General features: G+C 41.1%; 1 protein-coding gene across 1 annotated transcript; it reads left to right on the top strand.

The window, feature by feature from the left end:
• Positions 1 to 5,146: 5,146 nt before the first annotated feature.
• On the top strand, positions 5,147 to 11,877 carry PSMA4 (proteasome 20S subunit alpha 4). Its single transcript, XM_057724274.1, has 9 exons — positions 5,147 to 5,254; positions 6,600 to 6,626; positions 6,855 to 6,897; positions 7,195 to 7,357; positions 8,614 to 8,691; positions 9,018 to 9,106; positions 9,567 to 9,697; positions 10,203 to 10,326; positions 11,463 to 11,877. Exons 2-9 carry the CDS (start codon positions 6,624 to 6,626, stop codon positions 11,615 to 11,617), a joined length of 786 nt encoding a protein of 261 aa, XP_057580257.1. The 5' UTR covers positions 5,147 to 5,254; positions 6,600 to 6,623; the 3' UTR covers positions 11,618 to 11,877.
• The last annotated feature ends 11,427 nt before the right edge of the window (positions 11,878 to 23,304 follow it).

The raw sequence follows: 23,304 nt of genomic DNA, 5'->3' as shown, positions 1-23,304 counted from the left end.
TTTCATGACCATTATTTAAATCTAAGCAAGTACTACATGAGCAAGCATGTCTTTCTGTGGGTCTCACTAGCCCAGTGTATCAAACATGCAGAGTGATATTTTGAATCAGATAATCTCTCGAGGTCTGTTCCAGCCCTGAGATCATGATTTTTTTAAACTTTGAAAGGAATATATATGTATAGACATATTCACATATTATATATAAGTGGGTATAACATACAGAGCTAGTTAACATATCATCAGTTCTATGAAGCCTCCTCCTATCTCTTCACTGTCCAGAATCCCATTATGCCCTGTCTTCTGTATGGCACATGACTTGGTATCACGGATGATGGCTGTGTAGTCATCTAGCCCAAGAGCTATTTGAAGGCAGAAACTATGTAAAACTTTTTTTTGGTCTTTCATCCCTTCTTATACCTGGTATAGTGCCTTCCCCATGGTCTTTAAAAATATTTGCAAAATTAATGTATCCTAGAAGAAAGCCTGGAGAAAATAAGGTACATATGATGCTTTAGGAGGAAACACAGATAGTATTCATGAGAGAACGCGTTAACTTGTTTGAAAGGGCAGTTGAAACTGAAACTCCAGAGGTAGATGCCAGAACTCACTGGAACTGCAAGGGAGCAAATACGACACCCAGACAAAGCCACTAACTCCTGATGTACCTAAATAGTTTTCAATCGATACCAAGAAAGACCCTGAGCAGATATTTTTAAATTCTCTAACATTTATGTTTCTTTTCATATGAATATATAATATTGGAGAACATAGCTCACATGTACTTGGCTTTAATCATACCACTGTATTTCCTTCACCAAGTTCTCTTCATGTTCCCCTTAGTAGGATGTAGTAAATAGCTGTTTACTAATTCTTGTCATTTTAATTCTCCATTCTCTACAGATGACTCAAGTCTAGAACCCTGGCCATTCAGACACCTTCTTAGCAGTTATCTCCTACAATATATATGAGAACACAATGATTCTATATCTCCCCATCTAACGACCTACCTACAGAGCTATCTATACTCCCCAAACTAAGTCTCTGACTTTTCTTGTATCACTCATTTTCTTATATTCATCTTTAACTTCTCTGCACCTCAATTTCCTTATTTGTAAAGGTAAAGTAGTACCTATCTTATAGTGCCTGTAGTACCAATCTCATAGAGTTAGTTTTGGGGATTTCTTAGAAATCAATGCAAAGTTCTTAGCATGGGGCTTGGCACATAGAGAAGACTTAATAAATGTTTACTAAATGAATGAGCCGGGTTACCCAAACTCAAAATACTGGAGTAGTTTTCTTTTTGCCTCTCTCATATTCTGTCAGTGATCTGCTTCTTAGGGATCAGAATTTTAGATTAGTAAATGATGATCAAATCCCTGTCCTGCTTTACTGTTTAACAATATATAATAAAAAAACAATATTTGAGTTCTAAGTATTTAAAAGAAAGCTCTTTCTCTCTACTCTCACAACACTTCTGACACTAAACATGTGGGGTTTTCCCTCACGTTAAACAATTCTGACACTTAACTATTTGGAGCTAGAGCAGGCCCCAGATGAAGGGCTCAGTCTCACAAAACTGCCTCCACTTCAGATGCCAGCCTCAAGTCCTAGGTTGTACTTCTGGCCAAATGGCTGTAAGTTGGGGGTTCCCACGACCCCCTCCTCAGGTTCTAGAATTTGCTAATACAGCTCACAGAACTCAGGGAAATGCTTATTTATGTTTATTAGTTTATTATAAACGATATAATAAAAGATGGACAGACAGAGTAAGAATTATATTAAGGTGAGATCCAGAGGGGTCCCGAGCATAGAAGCTTCTGTCTCTGTGGGGTTGGGGATGCACGATGCTCCTGGCATGTGGATCTGCTTACCAACCCAGAAGCTCTTGAACCTCTTTGGTTAGGGCTTTTACAGAGGCTTCATTATGTAGGCACGGTTAATCAAATCACTGACCACTGGTGATTAAATCAGTCACCCTTCCCTCTCCCCTCCCTGGAAGGTGTAGGGGGTGAGGCTGAAAGTTCCAGCCCTCTAGTCACTTGGTTGTTTCCTCTAATAATCAGCCCTCATCCTTGAAAACTCACCTCATTAGCATAAATTCAGGTGTAGCTGAAAGGGGCTTATTATGAATAAAAAAGACACTCCTCTCTCCCCTACCACTCAGGAAATTACGAGAGTTTTAGAAGCTTTGTGCCAGAACTGAGGACAAAGACCAAACATATATTTCATACTATATCACAGTACTTCACATGCATTATCTCACTTAATCTCCACAATAAACCCATGAGAGAAGTACTGTTATGATTAATCCCCATTTTCAGATGAGGAAATAGGTGCTTCAAAAGTTGAAGCAATTTGCTCCAAGAGAGCCAGAGACCCAAGCCACTTCACTTCCTCCTCTCCCCGCTTCTCCCCTCCCCTCCTCTCCTCCCTATGGGCTCACATACACACCTGTGTTAGCAGGATCAAATGAGATCATTCATAGGAAAGCACTTATGCTTCTCAAATTTAAGGCATTGTGATTTTTATCAGGTTTGACCATTCAGGAAATTGAGGACTAGAAAAATTAACCAAAACTTGTATTTCATTCCCAGCCCCAGTGTTCATTTTCTTATACCATGAAACTCTACAGATTTCCTGCTTGCATGCTCCATCTAACGTGGATTCTCTTTTACTGAATTCTTTTTTTTTTTTTTTTTTTTTTTTTTGGCACACGGTCTTAGTTGCTCCGTGGCATGTGGGGTCTTCCTGGAGCAGGGATCGAACCTGTGTCCCCTGCATTGGCAGGCGGATTCTTAACCACTGCGCCACCTAGGAAGCCCTTACTGAATTCTTAATGCAAATATTGCTGACAAACTCTTTCAGTATTTAATTACGGGCTGCCTTGCATTGATATTTTACTATTTGGTGTTTGCCTTAGCTTATCTCCAATCAATCAGGTCAATGTAGTTTATAAACTCTTTGGTGGCAATAAACTGAATAATGTTTATTTTATTATCTTCAGAACCTAGCTCAGTGCCAGGTCTCTAGCACACCCTTAATAAAGATCTGTCTGATGAACTGTTAAAATGACTGCACGTCTACAAGTGCCAGTCTGGTTCTTTCCACCAATGAGGAGAAAGCCCAGTTCTAGACTTGGAAATCAATACCATACCTCTGGCAAAGACTCTACTCTTGCAAGAATCTTTTTCTGTCCAGGCTTTTATCCCCTCTAGACTGCAACAGAGCTTTACTTTCTGGTGTTATTATCCTTAATCTCTCCAACTTACATCCTTCATATTAGGGGCAGATAAAAATTCTAATTACAATATATTGCTGTGTGATAACCAAAAACAGTAGCTTAAAAGCTCAATTTTTTTTTTTTTTTATCTTATGGATTCTTCAGGTCATGAATTCAGATAGACCCTGAGACAGCTTGTCTCTGCTCCACAATGCCTGGGGCCTCGGCTGGGAAGACTTGAACACTGGGGGAGATCTGATGGCTGGGGGAGATTCAGTGATGGGGGACTAAAATCATTTGCAGGAACCCTCACTCACAAATCTGGTGGATCATGCTGGTACCTCATCTGATTGATGAAGCATCTCTCCATTTGGTCTCTACTCCCTTACGGCATGGTGCCAGGGTGTTAAGAAACACTTTCCCAAGAGAACAAGACAGAAATATATTTTTTATGCCCTGCCTTTGGAAGTCATATGATGTTATTTCCATTTCAGTCACAGGCTCACCCAGATTCAGGGCAAGGGGACACAGAACCTCTCAATGGGAAGCATCCCTGTCACACTGTAGGAGGAACACGTGGGATGGGAGGTCATGAGGCTTCATCATCCTAAAACATCACTTTAATCCTCTTTTCCCACTACCTACAGAGAAAAAATCCAGCATTGAAGGCATTCTACTATTTGGCCTAAAATACCTTTCTGCCTTTCCTCCCTTTATTGACTTCTTCACTCTGGCCAGACTGAATTACTCTGTTACCCAAACTTGTTAAAAACTCATTTTTACTTCTGCTCTTTTATCTCAACTGAACCCTCTTCTTTTAACCTAATAAATTCTACTTATTTAAAACTCTTAATGCTTAATTTTGCTGAATGAACTCAGATGGCAGGGATCCTCGGAGATTCCATAAGTTACACTGCTACCTAAGGATGCACCACCTGTCTCAGTGTGGTCCTTGCCATTTTGCCTTGACTCACCTCCCTGTGTGCCTGGGAAGCAGAAATGAAAGGAGAGACCTCAAAGCATAACTCATTCCCAGGTTACCTCCTTTTCAAAGCCCAGATCCCTCAATAATAATTTTTGCCCAACGTGAAGAGGACAGAGTCCGTACCCTGTGGACCTCTTCTTGGAGGAGACTGAGCAAGTGACTACACATTAATTCAGACCTAGCCACAAGTGACTACACATTAATTCAGACCTAGTCAATCATCTAGCTCAAAGAAACTTAAAGCATGACTAGTAGTTTACATAGGGACTGAAGCCAGATGAAAAAAAGGGTGGAAAGGAGAGACGGATAGTGAACACATAAATAAACATGACAATTTCCGTATAGAAGATAATGTGTATGTATGGTGATGGTAGGGTATTGCTTTAACTGAATTGGTCAGGGGAATCCTTTCTAACGACCTGAAAGGCAGAGGAGGAGACTAAGGTGAAAGTTCTCCCAAAGGTGTAAACCCCACCATCATTTGCTTTATGTGTCCAAAAGTGCATGTATCAGCACTAAAAGTGGAAGGCAGATTCAAGAAGGGAGAGGATGAGAAGAGGCAGGGTGAAGGGTAACATCTGCCGTGCTCGGGCCCATCTTGAGAAGAGGGCAGGAAAGGCAAGCAATTAATAGGCGGCCCCACACCATTTCTCTCCAGGGCCTATGACTTAGTGCTGAAGAGAAAGCGAAAGTGAAAACAGAGCGCGAGGCATGGGAAAGGGACAGCAGCTATGATTCCACTTCCTCCTTGGCCAGGGTCTCCCTGCCCTCCTCCCCACGCTCTAGTGCCCCCTGATCGGGCTGAGAAGCCGCGCCAGAGCCTTCGAACCCCAACTCCCCAGCTCCCACGGGGGCCGCCGGCTCCCGCTCCGCCGGCTCCCGCTCCGCCTCCCAGAAGGACTTCCGCGTCCTCGGCGGCCGCGCCCCCGGCGGTTCTGCGCACGCGCGGGGGCCATATTAGCAGCGGGCACTCGGGCCGTGGCGGCGGGTTTTGTACCGCGAGGAAAGGCGCCCCGTGTAGGTCTCGCCTCTTCAGCGTCTTCCCTCCGGTGAGCCTGTGCCCCCTGCGCACCCGGGGGAGCCTGGCCTCTCCCCCCGCGGGCGGGGGTCGTGAGCGTCGCGGCAGAGCTGCTCGCGGCCTGCAGCGGCCGTCGAGGAGCCGTGGGCACGATGACTCTGCAACCGGCTCCTCCGTGCTGCACCGGCCGCGGGACTGGCTCCGGGACGGAGCGGGCACCGCGGGGTCCGGGACGCTCAAGCGGCGGGGCGGGCGCGGGGCCGCTGGGCAGGACGGAGTTATAGGGCTGCCTCCGTCCCTGAAGGTGAACCTGCGGGAAAGGAGGTGCGGGTGGACTCGCCTTGGGCCGCTGTCCGGCGTCAGGCGTGGGGATGAAAGAGTTGTGTTCCGGCGGGTCTCCTCGCTGCGCGCTCCTGGCGCTCTGTTCAGGGCCAGCCTTACCTTTCACCTGCCTGTTGCAGCAACCTCATAACTGGTTACCCTGCCCAAGGCTTCACCAGCCAGAGTGATCTTTCTAAATGCCAATCAGCTCCTGTGGCTCCTTGGCCCAGCATCATTCGTTGGAGCCCCATTTTTTGAGAGAGAGAATTCACAGTTTTTACCTGGGCACGCTGTCCTCCGGAATCTGATCCCTGCCTATCTTTCCATTCTGAATGCCCAGTATTCCAGAGTTTGGGGAAATGGGCTCTGGAGGCCTGAGTTTGGCTTTTCCACCAAATCACGCTAAGTAAGCCCCAGTGTTGTCTTTTGCAGGAATAGTAATGATGTCAAAGATGACCGTCCCGCTCCTCCCCTTCATAGTTCAGGACCCGATAATATTCTCTGAAGAAAGCCTAAGCCTCGTCGCTTGGCGTTCAAAGCTCTACACGGTCTGGATACTTGCTTAGTTCTTTAGTTTCTTCATATTTCGTTTTTGACTTCTGCAATTTGTCTCTCCCATTGAGCTATCGTGCCTCAGTGCCCTTTGTTCAGGCTTTCTTCCCGTGTTCTTCCTCTTAGCCCTGAATGTTCTCAGCCTTATTTCTGCCTCTCCCATCGCTAACTCGCGCTCATTTTCTGTATTTGTTTTGCAAAATATACTTTCTTGATTTTCTCCAACCCTCTTCCCACACTACCCTTAGCGCCTCTGTTTCCACATAGCTTTATAATTGTCCTTCTGTGTTTTCCTCCCTTACCTGACAACCAGACTGTAAGCTCTTTAGGAAAAGGATTGGTCTTACCCATCCAGGTATTCTAGCGTTTAGCATAATGCCTGGTGCACTGTAAATGTTGGCTGAATGAAGAGCGTGAACAAAACAGACTTTTTTTTCCAAGTCAAGAAATGCTTCTTAAATTGTAAGTGTCCCCTTAATAATTATCCTATTTTCGTTTTACAGGAATTATCATAAAGCTCAGAAAACATGGTGAGTTGATACACATACCAGTAAGCTGTTGCCTGATGAAACGTATTGCTTGTACTCAGCTTACAGACTTACATGAGAAAATTGAAATGGAATGATGTCTTCTTATCAGTTTCCTCCCACACTCTGAATTTTGTATACCAGCATGTGTTCTGTAAAATGATTTGTGGGCTTGCAGGAGTTGGCTTACTTTTAGTGGGTAGGAATCACTTGTATGTTTTTCCTTTGCAGTCTCGAAGATATGACTCCAGGACCACTATATTTTCCCCAGAAGGTAAAATACAAATTGTTAGATCTGTCTCAAATAAAAAAAAAAGTTTTTTAAGTGTTTGAGTTTTAGAGGGGAGTGGAACCTACAAACTTTTTTAAATACTAAGTTGTTCATCTTTTTTGTACTTCGATACTTCTTTTTGTAATTATGATCACCAGGTTGATTACGTGCATCATAGGGACTGCGAGTACAAATGGGACTCTTGCTAGTAGCTCTCCAGTGTTGTTGCTAATTTCTCTTGAACCAGTGGTGCAAGAACAAGGAGGAGAGTCTTGGTTTCTCACGGCTTGTGTCTTGTAGGTCGTTTGTACCAAGTTGAATATGCCATGGAAGCTATTGGACATGCAGGCACCTGTTTGGGAATTTTAGCAAACGATGGTGTTCTACTTGCAGCAGAGAGACGCAACATCCACAAGCTTCTTGATGAAGTCTTTTTTTCTGAAAAAATTTATAAACTGAATGAGTGAGTGAAATCTTAAGGAAGAGAGTTTAAAACACGTTATTATACTTTGGGAGGGCTATTCCATGTGACATGGTAGAATTGAACAGTTTGTTGTGTTTTTAACTTCTGAAAATTTTTGCTTTCAATTTATTTGCTTGAGGCCCAGGACCATATGTTATTCTTTTTAAGTGCAGGGCCAAGTACTTAGTGGAGAATCAGCATTGTATAGTGATAAGAGTACAAGTTTGGTAGTCACACAGGTTTGGGTTAAATCTAGGCTCCACCAATACAAGCTGTGACTTCACACTCATTGTTTAACTTCTCTGGGCCTCAGAGCCTACTAGAGTGGTTGTGGCAGTTTAATGAATTAAAATGAATAAAATAAACTAGCACCGTGTTTGGCATATAGGAGGCCCTGAAGGTATTGTTTAGAATACTCAGAAGTTATTTTGAATTGTACTAAATCTTACCAAAGAACAGGTCTCCTGGAAGTCTGAGAAAAGTTTAGACACTTAGCGAAGTTTGTGTTACAGTTGGGTATGCAGGACTTTGCAGCTAGCAGAGAGCTGGATTTGCTTATTGGAGACTTCCCCTTCACTGGTGGGCCAGGTGAATTCTAGTTATAGGGCCTTTTGATACGCTCACCCAAGAACGTGTCATCCCTCCACAAAGTCACTGTTGGGCCCCTTCGCAGTTGGCAGGCTTGATTAGGTGCAGTGCCAGAGGGTGTCGAGGTTGTAAGAGCCAGGGCAACCTTCAGGGAACCAGGGGGTAGAGAAAGGAAATGCACCCTCCCTGTAAGCCTAGCACTGGGCTTCCTAGGCAGGCTTGTAAAATATCCTGCCCTTCAGGTCCCCTCACCCTAACCCTCATCCCCATCAAATTAGGCCTTAGGAGGTGAGAGTACTTACTACCCAAGAGTGTGGGGTAGTCTGTTTTCCTGTCTGGCAAAACCTTTTTCTTTTTTGTGATTGAATCTTCTTGGGATTTGCCCTAGCTTTCCAGTGTTTATTCTCTTGCCCTGTTCATAGAGTGGTGGTGGTACATGCATCTGCTGTGAAGAACTTAAGGGGACATTTGTTTATCTTATGTGTTGAGTGACATGAAGTTGAAAGTTTCTACAAAGATAAAACTCACGTAGGTTTTGTCTGAAGGGTGTAGCAGCTGTGAGCAAGCATGGTGAATTTCTAATAGAACTTAGTACTTTCTAAAACTTGTCAAATATGCCTGGCAAACATCTTCCCTACTAACAGATAAATGTCTTTCTTTTCCTCAAGGGATATGGCCTGCAGTGTGGCAGGCATAACTTCTGATGCTAATGTTCTGACTAATGAACTGAGGCTCATTGCTCAAAGGTATGGTCATAAGTAGTATAATTGATGATGTGTAAAATTAGTTGCAACATAGCTAAGAAGAACTCATTTTTGTAAAGATTAAAATCATTAACAATCTATTAACTGAAAACTAGAGTGTTTTTTTCTTTTAATCAAACTTGTAAAATATTATTTACTGTATGATTTTTAAGATGTTGCCATGTTTTTACCCTCCCCCTTCAGATTATTTGTAAGTGACTATTATATTGTCCCCATGGCAGAGATTTCTTTTCAGAGCTTTTTTGTTTAGAGTGTGTAGATTGAGTGTTGTAGAGAAAACTATTAATCTGGCAATTTCATTATCCTAGGTATTTATTGCAGTATCAGGAGCCAATTCCTTGTGAGCAGTTGGTCACAGCACTGTGTGATATCAAACAAGCTTATACACAGTTTGGAGGTACTGAAACTTTTGGAAATTTTATTCCCAAAAGTTAAAACATTTATGAGCAATAACCTTTTTTGAGGTGGTAAAAAGTAATGGAAAATGAAATAAGTAGACACTACATACCCGCTTCATGAACTAACTGGCTTCCACTATGTAGATTATCAAACATTTTATTAATAGACTATTGAAAGGCCAAAATAACATTTTCAAATCAGGAAACAAATTGCTTTTTACATAATAATGAAATTCAGCACTGGTCCTCTGTGTCTTTTTCCTCCTCTGACTGCGTCCAAATCCCAAAAACAGAAGTGGAATTTTTGATGGAGCTTATCTATGGTGGCCAGAACATGAAACAGTTTATGAATGCTTAACTTCACAGAAAAGGGGTTAGCTACGTTCACGGAGCTCAAGTAACCATAGTGATACTAAATTTAGATTGTGGTATGTTTGGCTTTTGTTTTCTCTGTTAAAGGAAAACGTCCCTTTGGTGTTTCATTGCTTTACATTGGCTGGGACAAGCACTATGGCTTTCAGCTCTATCAGAGTGACCCTAGCGGAAATTATGGAGGATGGAAAGCCACATGCATTGGAAATAATAGTGCTGTGAGTATTTTTGTGTTGCTATAAAATCTAGCAAAGGGTCTAGTAACTGCCATAGTTTTAAAGTAGTGATGAGTGTAAACAGCTTTTAAGGTAGCTGCAACAGCCTTAATATGATATGAAAATAGCCGTGATTTCTATTGGTGATGAAGTCACAGGTACTACTACTACTGCTAGGGCTTATTGTCTACGATAATAATGAAAGGAAGTGCTATTTTTCAGTTAGAAGTTATGAATATAAGATCTAGTTTTTTGGTTTTTGGTATTTTTTTTTTAATTTTCCCACATAGTAGTTCACAGACCCCCTGAATTCTGTCATGGATCCCTGGGATCCATTCATAGATCAGCATCCCTCCTTCACACCCACATCCCATGTCTACCCTCCCTGCCATCAAAATAGTTTATATTGGTTATAATGCGAATAATAGTTAAGGAATTATTCACGTTCCTAAAAAATGCAAATATTTGAAGGAAATTCTCTTATGTTGATTCTTTGTATGTTTTGTAGGCAGCTGTGTCGATGTTAAAACAAGACTACAAAGAAGGAGAAATGACTTTGAAGTCAGCGCTTGCTTTAGCTGTCAAAGTCCTGAATAAGACCATGGATGTCAGTAAGCTCTCTGCTGAAAAAGGTAATTTATATCCACTCTTCTAATCTGTTTGCTTAGTGAGGGGATCGATTGAGTGGCTCCTGTGTTAGGCCTTTAACATGTTATCATAGTGCATTGAAACAGCAGCCTTATAAGTTAGGTGGCCTTATAGCTATTTCCTAAGACTTGACCAAGGTCAACACTGACGAGTTCTGGAACCACAATCCACACTACATTCCAAGCTTAAGGACTTGAGCCTGAATGTTCTCCATATTCACAGTTAAATCTGAGCCATGCTATTTTATTTTATGGACTTCTTGTTGATGATATCTATGCTCATTTATATATATATAATAAAGAATGTGAAAGTAGTTACATGTCTATATATATGTGTGTGGCGTACCTTATCAGAGGTATAATGTTTGCATGAGTTGTGGTACCCTCTGTTCTTCTGAATCTACTGATCTCTTATGTTAAGCCCACGTTTGCAATTGTAAATGCTTTATTTAGCTAAAGTTATATGACCATGTAAGACAATATTTCTAAATAACGTTTTTCAAAAATTGTGGTAAATTAATGTATTGATTTAGTTTAGGGTAACTTAGCTCCTGGTGTTCCTTTTAAAAATGCCATTTCCTTCCAGATTGTCCTCTCTTGTCTATTTCTACCTAATTTCAAGGAGGCACAACTCAGTTTCCCCTACTCAGAATTTCTTCTCCTTTTGGTATTAGTCTGCTTTTCTCATCCATAGTCATGCTTTTCATGCCTTTGTTTTGAAAAGAGATTTGAAAAGTTCATGAAAAATAAGTGTAAGTACTGGTTAAACATTCTGGCTTGAACCTTCAGAGGTTCCAACGAGGAAACTATGGTTCCTTCTGGTCAGGCCAGCTAGACCAACTGGCTAGTTGTACTTTTTCCAAAAAAGTAACAGAACAGCAGCTTACGAGGTTAGTATGGGTGAAGATAAGGACGATATTAAAGTAAAAATATTCATAAAAACATTACAGGATTGAAGGTATTTTGTTTCCATAAAAGTATCCATGGATTATATTAAGCAGAAAACTTGGAAAAGTGGTATACTAAGGCTCAGATGGCATGAAGAGATTAAACTGTGATTGCTTATTAAGTGTGTTGGCTAAGTATGGCTGCCTGTATTACAAGTGTGTGTTTGCTTCTAGTGGAAATTGCCACACTAACAAGAGAGAATGGAAAGACAGTCATCAGAGTTCTCAAACAAAAGGAAGTGGAACAGTTGATCAAAAAACACGAGGAAGAAGAAGCTAAAGCTGAGCGTGAGAAGAAAGAAAAAGAACAGAAAGAAAAGGAAAAATAGAAGACAAAATCAGAGATTTTATAACTCATTTGGGGCACCATTTCAGTGTAAAAGCTGTCCTACTCTTGTACATTGAGAAAGCTTTGACTTTTTTTTTAACTTGTCCAGTGGGAAAATAGGATGGTACCAACTGAATTGGGTCCTTATTATTGCTGTCTATGTGAATATTGTAATAATGATTACTCTTTTTGGGCATCTTAATCATACTCTCCCTCTTTTTTTTTTTTTTTTTTTGGAATAAAACTTCAAAATATTGGAAATGGTGAAGGAAAAAATTCTCTAGCAATAGCTGTTAAAGATACCAGGATTAATAGGGCTATGGTCTTTCCATGCTTTATGTATACTCTGGCTGCCCTTGCAGTTACTTTTAAGTAAGATGTTAAAATGGACAAAAATGTAAACATCATAAAAAGAGAAAGATGGGAACTGTGCAGGGAAGATTTCCTATTCTGTTGTTTCCCCTACCATCTAGGAGAACCTGTAGCCCAATTCAAGCAAAACAGAGAGCAGTCCTCCTAGGCCTCATCTGATATTACCCTGTCAGAAGCCTGTCTTGGGAAACAAGAGTCACATTCCTCTTCTAGGTTTGCCAGCCTTTGATATTGATGGATGTTCATACTGGACTTTGTGTGTGTGTGTGTGTGTGTGTGTGTGTGTGTGTGTGCGCGCGCGCATGCACACACGCATGTGCATACATGCAAACATAATTATAGTAAAACATGAAAGACATAATTAAAATGAAAGCCCTGTGTACCCACTACCCAGTTTCAGAAATGAATTAATCAGTACTTTTGAAGCCCCCTGTGTGTCCCTTTCAGGTCTCATTCTTCTCTTCCCCTCTACCCCCGAGAGATGACCAGTACCTTGAGCTCATCATTCCTGTAAGCTACAGGTTTTCCACTCTGGTTTTCTGCCCCTCTACTCCAATTGGTCCTGGTAGGTCTGTCAATCAGAGAACCCCACTCCTTCTGCAAAGGTGAGCACATTCCTCAGACACAGATTACCTGTGTCTGTGTCTTGGGATGGTTTTGAGAATGAATACATGGGCTGAGCTAAGCCAGACTTCATATGTGGATTTGAGGAAAGGATGCTGAGAAGCCTGCAGTAGGACCAGCTGCCCACAGTCAGCAGCCCAAGCCACGTGGAAGATTATGCAGGGAAACTAAGGTCACACAGGAAAAGTGGAACCAAAAAATGAGAGTAGTTCAGTTTGGCCTAAGGGAGCTACATCGCTGAGCTTTGCTTAGGATGCTGTTACTTGGAATAGAGTCCTCATGGAAGTGCTGTAGGGCATTGTAGTCTGTGGACCAACAAGCATCACGTGGGAGTTTGCTAGAAATGGAAATTCTAGTGTCCCATCCCAGACCTACTGAATAAAAAGCTTGGTGTAGAGCCCAGCAATCTGTCAACAAGCTCTGCATGTGTTTTTAATGCATGCTGAAGTTTGAGAGGGGTTTTGCTGCATGTTGGAATCACCTGGAAAGCTTTTAAATTTCTTTGTACCGGCTGTACTCCTTACCAATTAAATCAGCCTCTGGTGGACCCTGGCATTACCATTGCTTTAAATCTCCCCAGGTGATCTAATGGACAGCCAGGGATGAGAACCAGTGCACTGAGCCATAGCAGTGTTGTCCGTCAGATGTGGGATCCCAGCCTAATCCTTCCTAAGTGCTCTTAAGGACTAGCAGTGTCTTGGAGTTTTCTGCCCGTGGTGTTCACGCTGAGGTATTTCCAAGCCCATTTGACATAGTGCTTTTTGAATCTTCTAAATTTCTCTTTTACTCTGTACAGTTGATTCTTGTTTATGGTAGCCATGTTCTGTAAAGTCACCATGAACACTGGATTAGCAAATTCTGAGCCATTGTTCCTAATGAAGTAACAGGTTCCTTAGAGCCTCTGGTCGCAGCACTTTTATCAACAGATCTATACATCACTTTGTTTTATGTGTGTTTCTGTTTAAAGACGTTTTAATATACATTGGTAACTCATTAATATTGAACTCATGGCCAACAGCACTGTAACTCATACCTAAATGAAGCTTATCTAACATATAGTTTCTACGTAAGGCACATCACAAATTTCTTGTGTTTAGAAACACTAGCCAGCGCTATACTGAGGAAACATTCTAAAAAGTGAAATCACCAACAAAAAGCACAAAATTCAAAAAGCGTAGCACAAAATAGACCAAAAGAACACTTGTTTACTGTATGAGCTGGAGCAAGAAGGCAGAGTGGCCCCTTGTTTTGACTTGAGCTGGAAAAATGCACATCAGGCAACAAATATTCCTATAGCTCTGTGTGTGTCCACAGTGACCAGGAGAGCACTGCAAGTATTGGTTGTGGGCTTATTAGACAAATGCAAAATCTGTACATAATAAGGGTTGACTCTATGTCTTAAAATGACCTTTCAGTCTTGCTATACACAGAAGCAGAGGTAGATGGAGAAGTATATATATAAGTCCTGTTGGCTTTATCTCCAGAAGGTATCTGGAATCCAACCATTTACCACCGCAGGGACACGGGTGCACACCACCATAGTCTCTCACTTGGACTATTACTACAGCCTCTGCCTATTTCCTTCCTTTCAGCCAATTCTCAACGCAGCAGCCTTTCAAAATGTGAGATTGTGCTACTGCTTTGCTCAGAACTCTCCAGTGACTCCCCTTCTTGCTCAGTAAAAGCCAGATACTAGTTTACAAGCTGTCCCATGCTCTGGCCCCCCTGCTACCTTCTCTTCCACCTTGTGCTCCCTTCCTCACTCTGTTCATAAGATGAGCACCCTTGTTCCTCTTCCATCCCAGGGACTTAGGAATACTCTTCCCCCGGGAACATCTGTGTGGCTCTCATCTCTTGCAGGTCTGTCTTTCAGCATCACCTTATTTGGCTACTTCCTGCAGAAGAGCAGTCTACTCCCCCCACACACATTTTCCCTTTCCCTGCTGAGTTTCCTCCACAGCACTTGACACCATCTGACCTATTTATTGTCCATCTACCCCACTGGAATATAAGCTTCCAGAGCAACGACTTTGTTTCATCCAACAGCTATGGTCCAATATCTAGAACAGAAACTCATCCGTATTAGGCAACAAATATTAAGGGATGAATAGTGGCTCTTGATATGGTGGAGTCAAATCCTAAAATACACTCCTTTTCCATCTGGGTCAGTAGAACTGGTGGATTTTCCATATTCTGACCACCCCTTTAACCCTTGCTTTAAAGTTGTGACAACTTCAAAGATTGTAGTGAGTAAGAGAGTTTTTAGCATATGTTACTGTCACATGAGGAGCGAGTCTTTAGAACGTCACCCAAATGATGGACAAATGTTGACATTTTCACACTTTTGTTGAAATAATTTCATACTGGGGGGGAAACGCAGAAGGTGGGGGTGTGGCAGGGGCTATTCTTTCACTGGGTTTTTTCCTCCTCTAGGGCTGACTGCTAGCCTAGGTTCTCACCCAGCCTCTCTTTCCTCTGTTCTGTGGCATGTTTTTAGCCCTAGATTGCAGAGCCCTCCGGTTCCTGATGATGCCTCGCAAATGTAAGTTTAGCGATCCTCATCTGAATGGGTGCACCTCCACCTACCGCAGGCATTTCATCCTCTCACCTGGGCAAAACTCGAGGGTGCTCATGGGGCACTAGGTACCGGAGCACCTTAACAGAAACAAATAGGAAACCAAAAGACTCAAAGTTGTAAATCTTGAGTCAAACTTTAAAATCAAAAACTTGAGCTGGGGGCTTGCCTGGTGGCACAGTGGTTAAGAATCTGCCTGCCAATGCAGGGGACACAGGTTCGAGCCCCGGTCCGGGAAGATCCCACATGCCATGGAGCAACTAAGCCTGCCGAGACCAGCTCGGCGACTCGAGGTGAGTGACCGGTGCCGCAAGCTTGAAGAAGACACAGACACAGACTGAAGAGAAAAGTGGGACCGGGGGGGCTCAAGACCTCTCGGATCAAGAGCCCTGCTGACTCATCCCAGGTTGCTTTTATTGAGTTCGTGGGCTAACATTCTCAGGGTTACACTCATAAACAATCAAAGGCCTCACATGACTGAGGCAATTATCTTTGTTTACTTCCTGGGTCCGAGTTGAGCAGGTGTGGATTTGAGCTGGGGGTGGAGAGCAAAACAGCCCTGGGGGCAGGAGACCTCTCTCAGATATTGGGGGTCTGTGCCCCACCCGTGTTGGCCCCTCTGCAACTGTGCCTGTCTTAGGTTGTTCCTCCCTTGAGGAATCTTACCCGTCTCTGGCTAACCAGTCATCCTCCAGGGCCAAACACGGTGATATAAGGAAGGTTCTATGCACCACCCCTGTTGGCCCCTCTGCGGCTGTGCCTGTCTTAGGTTGTTCCTCCTCTGAGGAATCTTACCCGTCTTTGGCTAACCAGCCATCCCTCAGGACCAAACAGGGTGATATTAGTCTCCACGCCCCGCACCCTCAGCTCCTCCACTGCTCAAGCAGGACATTCTGAATCCCATCGCTCGGCCCACATACTTCAACACTTTCAATGCTTCAAAAAGGTTCCAGAATGTCTTCCCACATAAGCCCATGTGCCACAACTACTGAGGCTGTGCTCTAGAGCTCACGACCCACAACTACTGAGCCTGAGTGCTGCAACTCCTGATGCCTTTGTGCCTAGAGCCCGTGCACCACAACAAAGAGTAGCCCCTGCTCCCCGCAACTAGAGAAAGCCTGCGCGCAACAAAAACCCAACACAGCCAAAAATAAAAATAAAAATAATAATGAGTTTTAAAAAAAAAAAAGTTGATTTCATTTTGGTGAGTACAAATCATGTTTTTAAAAATAATTCATGTGGAAAAAAATTGTATGTTCCTGCATATAATTTTAACTGCTGCTGTTTTTCTTAATCAGAAAATAAGACTCTGGAATTTCTACAGTCTAGCACTTTGAAAGTTCCATGAAAGTATTTGTTTTAGCAGTACAAAATATGCCACATTCTGGAAAAAAAAAATCAGAACGTAGATTCATTTCTTTATTTCTTTATATTTACCATTTTCCTGGTAATTTTAGGTGGCAGGGATTCATGAGTGAATAAGACGTGTCCTCAGTTCTTTTTTTTTGATTAAAGTGTAGTTGATTTATAATGACTCGGGTATACAGCAAAGTGATTCAGTTACATATTATATATATTCTATTTCACATTCTTTTCCATTATAGATTATTATAAGATATGGAATATAATTCGCAGTGCTATACACTAGGTCTTGTTTATCAGTTTTATATACTGTCGTGTGTATATGTTAATCTCAAATTCCCAGTTTGCCCCTCCCCCAGCCCTCAGTTCTTAATGTGCAGTCTTGCAGGAAAAGCAGGGCTGTCATCAACTACCTAACAATGTGGAGGATGTGCTAGACTCCAGGCGGCTGTACACTGAAGCTAGGGAGTCAAGGCAGAAGGAACTGCTGGTGTAAAGGCCTGGCAGTGGGAAAGCGTCACATTTTTACGGAAAGTCAGTGCTGAGCAGAGCTACACCATAGCTTGTTGGGGGAAAGAGGGTAGCCACAGGGAGGTGAGGTGGGACGTGTACACTAAGGAGAAAAGACAGCTTCACAGATCTTGGAATTTGTGCCTGACACAGTGCAGAGGCCCTTGAGATTCTTAAGTAAATGAGAGAAACAACTACACTCTAACTCTTGGAGTCCAGAAGATGGATTAAGTGGGAAGAGGCACAAGGCGGGGAGACCAGTTAGGAGGCTACCGAAATAGGGGAAGAAGGATGAGGGTCTAAGAGGGTGGGAAAGGGAACAGAGAGGAGAGAGGCTCCCACACAGTGAGGGATGAGAGGGTGGGGGTAGAGGATGACTAGGGTCTCTAACTCAGGTAAGTAGTTACGTTCTAATTTAAAAAGATGTTAAGTGAATATGATTAATTACTCTTAAAATTTCCCAACATCTTTTTTCTTGTTGCTGTTTTGGCTTGAAATCAAGTGGAGACTAATATCCCTGGGAGGAAAGAATTCTGTAAACAATATTGCACATTACACAGTAGGTAAAACCATGTCACATGCTTTCTTTTTCTTTTTCTTCCGGATATTGTTCATTTGTACTCTTCTGTGCACTGTCCATCTCCTTTGCTCAGTTTTCTGTCAGAGCATTTAACAGCTAAAAAATTCATTTTTGATGCAGGCATACTGAAGGCTTTTTGTGTTCACGCAGGCAAAGCTATCAGTCATTTATGGTTCTTGTTAGTATCATGTGTATAAAGATATTCCCTGTGCCAAAGTATATAACACTCTTCTAATAAATCTGTGGTTTTATCACTTTTATCGTGCGCAATTTAAAATGTATAATCGGTATCTATTTTTAAAAGGCACTATTTAATCATGCAACTTTAATTCCATTGTTCAGGCTAATTGGGAATTGTCCTTTTTTTTTTTTTCCTTTTTGGCCAGATATTGTTTTAATGAGAATTATAAAAGACCAAAGCCATTTTTTTGCAAACTGTCCTTTTTTTAAACAAATGATTTGCTTTTAATTACAAATACTGTGTAAGACAATGCCTTCTTTTGTAAAACCTAGAATAAATACTAGAACAAATATTAAATATATGTGATTTGTCCAAGATATTTGGGGGGGAGGGGGAGAGCCTGATTTTTTTTTCCAGTATTGAAAAAAAAAAAATGAGTCTTCCCTAACCTTTCAAAGAAAAAGTTTGAAGGTATGACTTAACTGGAGAAAAAAACAGAGAGAGAGAGAGAGACCATCTTATAGCTACTTTAAATAGTTTCTGATAATTCTTTGATGTTATCTCTACTTTCCGGAACTCATATCTTCACAAAAGAGTTAAATTTAAAATATTTCTAATGAACTGATTAATAGGGGAAAAGAAAATGAATGAATTCAGAATTATATGAAATAAGGTAGTTATTTGCCCTTTTTGGCATATTTATTTTTTGGTAACAGCTTCACTGAGATATAATTAATAGATCATACAATTCACTCATTTAAAGGGTACACGTCAATGACTTAGTATATTCACAGAGTTGTACAGCTATCACCACGATCTTAGAACATTTTCATCACCCCGGAAAGAAATCCTGTACCAATTTACCATCACCCCCAGGTCCTTCCTCAGCCCTATACAGCTGCTAATCAACTTTCTGTCTGTACAGGGTTGCCTATTCTGGAAATTTCATATAAATGGAATCATATACTATGTGGTCCTTTGTAACTGGCCTCTTATTAATGTAACATTTTCAAAGGTTATCCACATTGTAACATGTATTGGTAATTCATTCCTTTGTTTACTAGATAAGAGAAATAGTAGCATGAATTCATTTCTTTTTATTACTGAATAGTATTCCATTGTGTGATTATGCCACATTTTATCTGTTCAACAGTTTGGGGACATTACGGTTGTTTCTGATTTTTGGTTGTTATGAGTATTGCTGCTTTGAATACTCATGTATTCGTTTTTGTGTGGATGTAGGTTTTAATTTCTTTTTTCTGTATATCTAGTAGTGGAATTGATGGGTCATATCTTGGCTTATTTTTAAACCATCTTTATACTATATATTCATGTTAGCAATACAGATTTTAAAAGGAGTCTACTTTCCCCTATATTCTCCTATAAGAGCCCAAAAAAATGGGAACTGGATTGACTTTTTGAGTAAATGTACATACATGAATTCGTTAGTTATCATTGAAGTAGGGCTCACAGTTGGAGAGGATTTGGGCTTCCTTTCATCCTGGCAGGAAGAATCTCTTCCCTAAGTTCCTTTATGCCTAACACTAGGAAAGGCCACGTCTTTGATTCTGTACTCAAGAGCCTTATATAATAACATTCTCTGAAACACTGAGTCACACAGAATGAGAGAATCCAGGGTAAATTATCTTCTGAGTCCTAAACAATCTAACAACTTACTTTTCCCAATTACAAAAGCTGTACATGCTCACTTTGGAAAATACACAACAAATTAAATAAAAATTGCCCTTATTACCTTGCCCAGAGTTAGCCACTGTTAACTTATTGCACTGGCCCAGTTCATCTGCTGAATAAGTGTACTGGTCGACTCTGGCAAATTACAGAAAAGCTGCTTTTAAATGGTCTTAAAGGAAAATTTAAAATACGTTTTTTCCTTCTCATTGCTCGTCTAAAGCTTTTTGGAGCCTTAGAAAACCCTGTTTCTTAATACAACAGAGTAGAAGCTGTCATTTGTTGAGTACATCAATGTGTCAGTTTATATTCGTTGGTGCTAATTCTCACCATAACTGTGTAAAACCTTTAGTATAATTATAGCACTCAGGCATCGAGGGCCTACAATGTGCTCAGTGATTTAGAGGCAACCTTTCTATTATGTAGTTGAGAAAACCAAAGCTCAGACAAGGGGAGTCACTTGTGCCAAGTTACACAGCTCCAGTGCTACCGTTGTGGTGCAAGACATTGCTATCACCCCTGCCTGGGCTTCTATGGGAGCTCCCACACTTGTCCTTCTCCAGCCCGTCTCTCCTTAACTGCTAGAGTGTTTTCAATTTGTTGAAAATTAAAGAATCCTTGAAGTCACCTGTAAGGAAAAGGATGTGTTTGATCCTTGATTACATCAGATCTTCTCAGTCACTGGTGAAGCAGAGTTTTGATGGCCATCTGATCTCTCCAACACTCTGTGGGATAATACATTGGGAAATACAGAAAGTTCTTGACATATTGGGAAGTGCAGTCTTTGGTCTTTGATGTCAGATAAACACTCGCGTGAATCCTTGCTCTGTCACTTCCTAGCTTTTCATTCAACAATTATTTGAGAATCAGCTATTTGTCAAGTTCTCAGGATGATGCAGTGAACAAGGTAGCTAATGTCCCTGCTTTCATGGACCTTACTGCCGAGGGGAGGAAGGCAGAAAATAAACAAGATTATTAATCAGGCCTGTTATAGAAGAGCAAGGAGAGATTGTGTCTCGTGTGAGACAGCTGTGGAACAGGAAATTAGCAAATGATTTCCAATTTTGAGATACTTGGATCAGGTGGCTTAGAATTAGGTTAAAGGTAATCAATTCTCTGGAACAATCAATGCCATACATTACTCTAACCTTCACAGGGAGTTTTTTTGTATTGCTGAAAGGTTACTCATCTGGTCTTGCTTCTTATCCATATAGAAAACTTGACATCAATTAGTATTCACAGGAAATGAAGCTGGATGAGAAAGTGAACTTGCTAAATAGAGGAGCGGATCATTAGAGCAGGTTCCCAAACACAGGAAACAGCTCCATTTTGGTTTTAATTTATCCTCACATCCCTAAAAACGTTATATGGCAGTTTACAAATTACAGATGGAAGTGAAATATATTTACTTTTAAATTTCTTGAGTGCTTTTGAGGATCAGAACTTCTTAATATCCCTGATTGAAGTGGGAATAGTCTGGGAACAATTAAATTGGCAATCAATGAATTCAGGTTCTAACACAGCAGTTCTCTTGGTGCATAGCTACAAATTTCTGGAGAATTGTAGTCTACACCTGCAGTATAACTTGTCCTTTGGATTTGTTTTTGGCATATGTGGCAGTGTCTATAAATACCTTTCATTTCTAGAATAGAAAGTGAGTGAGATATAGGCTGTATGTTTGATAAGAATATTTAAATTCTACCTTTTGCACAGAATCGTGCAAAATTGTTTTGCAGTCATTAAATAAGGGCATAAGTTTCTTTTTAAAAATGTATGTCACCTATGAAGAACGTTTCACTTAATGCAATAAATATTTATATATTCTTAATAAATTGTGTTTATCTAGTATACAAATGTTGAGCTTTTGCATAGTAATTGCAAATCTGCTGAAGGAATTTACAGAAATCCATATTTCTCTTTTTTTGCTGTAGAAATTATTTTTATATTTTAGCAGCTTTATGGAGCTGTCATTGACATACACAAACTTGATGTGTAATATACATACACATTGTGAAATGATCACTGCAATCAAGCTAATTAGCATATCCACTACCTCTGCATAGTTATCATTTTATGTATGTGTGTGGAGAAGACTTAAGATCTATCCTTTCGCAAGTTACAAGTACACAATAGAGTACTGTTCATATTTGTCTTTTAAAAAGTTCTTTCATGATATGATTCATCCCTTCCAGATATAAAAGTTTTCAACATTTAGAGAGTATGGGATATTGTAGTGTGCTTTTTTAGGTGGAAAACAATACCTTCATTTATAATAAGAGCTGGTTCAGTACACATTAAAACTTACTCTGTTTTGTAGTAAATTGCCATTTCCTTGTTCTCTTGTGTTTTTCTGTTGGAAATTGGGTCTGTGACATTGTAGTATATATATGCTACTATTAAATACTATTGAAACAGCTCAGTTTTATACATGGTTTATACTTTTTGTGATATTTGACTTTCTGTACCACTACTTAGTTATTACAATCTAATAAAAATGTGGCCAATTAATTTTCTTTTAAAGCTCTCTGTATTAAAATATGTCTGCACTTTCACATTTTGATTACAGCCATTAAAATAGCCCCTGAAAGGGATCTTTTATTTTTATATCATTTCTTTTGAAGGATTGGATTTTAATATCCTATCAATACTTGCTTTTTTCCATTTAATCTGTGAAAATGCATTTAATTTCAGCAGTAAAATTGACAGCATCCATTTTTATCTTTAATTAACTTTTCAGTTTGGCTCTCATCTTCAAGGCTCACAGCAGAATTTATCACCAAGCCATAATGGAAATGCTGAATGGAAGATTCAGAGACTCTGCCTGGCTCTGAATTTAGCTCAGTTGACCCCATTATAAAACAGAAAGATCAACAACAACATTGATATAAAAGACAACTCATTAGGTCATACCACTCGCAAATGACAATGTTTATTTTTGATTCCTGCTATTTATTTGGTCTCCTAATTCCCTTCTCATGCACTCTCTTTTAACTCCAAATCACCAACTGCCCTTTGCTTAAGGGTTTTGTAAGTGCAAAAGCACATCAGAGAATAACTGCTACACAAATAATAACTGCCACCTATTGAACACTTGGGCCCTGCAGCTGAGCGCTTGCTTTACCAGCTTTATCTCCTGCAAGGCAGGTTTTAAGGCCCTGGTTTAAAGATTACGGCTGGGGTCTACAGAGAGAGAGTCAGTTTCGCTTGAAGTCAGGCCAGCTGGGTTTGAATCCCTGCTCATTATTTTCTACATCACTAGCTCGGAGATCTTGGACAAACTACTTAACATTCATTTATTCATCCAACAAACATTTTGAGCATGTACTGGGCGCTCAGTATACTGGGCTCACACGGGTGGGTAACAGACACAGCTGCTGCCCATCGGGAGCTAATTTTCTATAGGGGGAATCAGGCACACTAAAGTTATGTCATTAAAAATGGTGACATGTGATGGGAGGGGACGGGGGCAGTGATAGAGAGTCATAGGCAGAGGGAGTGGAAGACCCAGCTTAGGTTGGTTTGTCTCTCAAGAGGTGACAAATAAGCTCAGTCCTGAAGGAGGAGTAAGAATTAGGCAAAGCAGGGGAGGAGGAGGAGTGGGGAGAGAATAAGGGCCGGCAGACGGAGCAGTTCTTGTCAAGGCAGGACGCTGCTGGCTGGTTCCAGAGACTGAAAGGGGCCAGTGACGCAGGAACACAGCGTGCGTGCGTGCGTGTGGTTTAGGGGGTGCATGTCAGTGCAGGCAGCAGGGTGGCAAGGACTTGGGATTTGGTTTCTGTTTTAGGACGATCATTC

Source organism: Hippopotamus amphibius, chromosome 2, assembly GCF_030028045.1.
Source record: "Hippopotamus amphibius kiboko isolate mHipAmp2 chromosome 2, mHipAmp2.hap2, whole genome shotgun sequence".
Taxonomy (NCBI): domain Eukaryota; kingdom Metazoa; phylum Chordata; class Mammalia; order Artiodactyla; family Hippopotamidae; genus Hippopotamus; species Hippopotamus amphibius.
The sequence above is the reverse complement of the archived record's forward strand: the minus strand, read 5'-3'. Positions and strand labels throughout refer to the sequence as shown.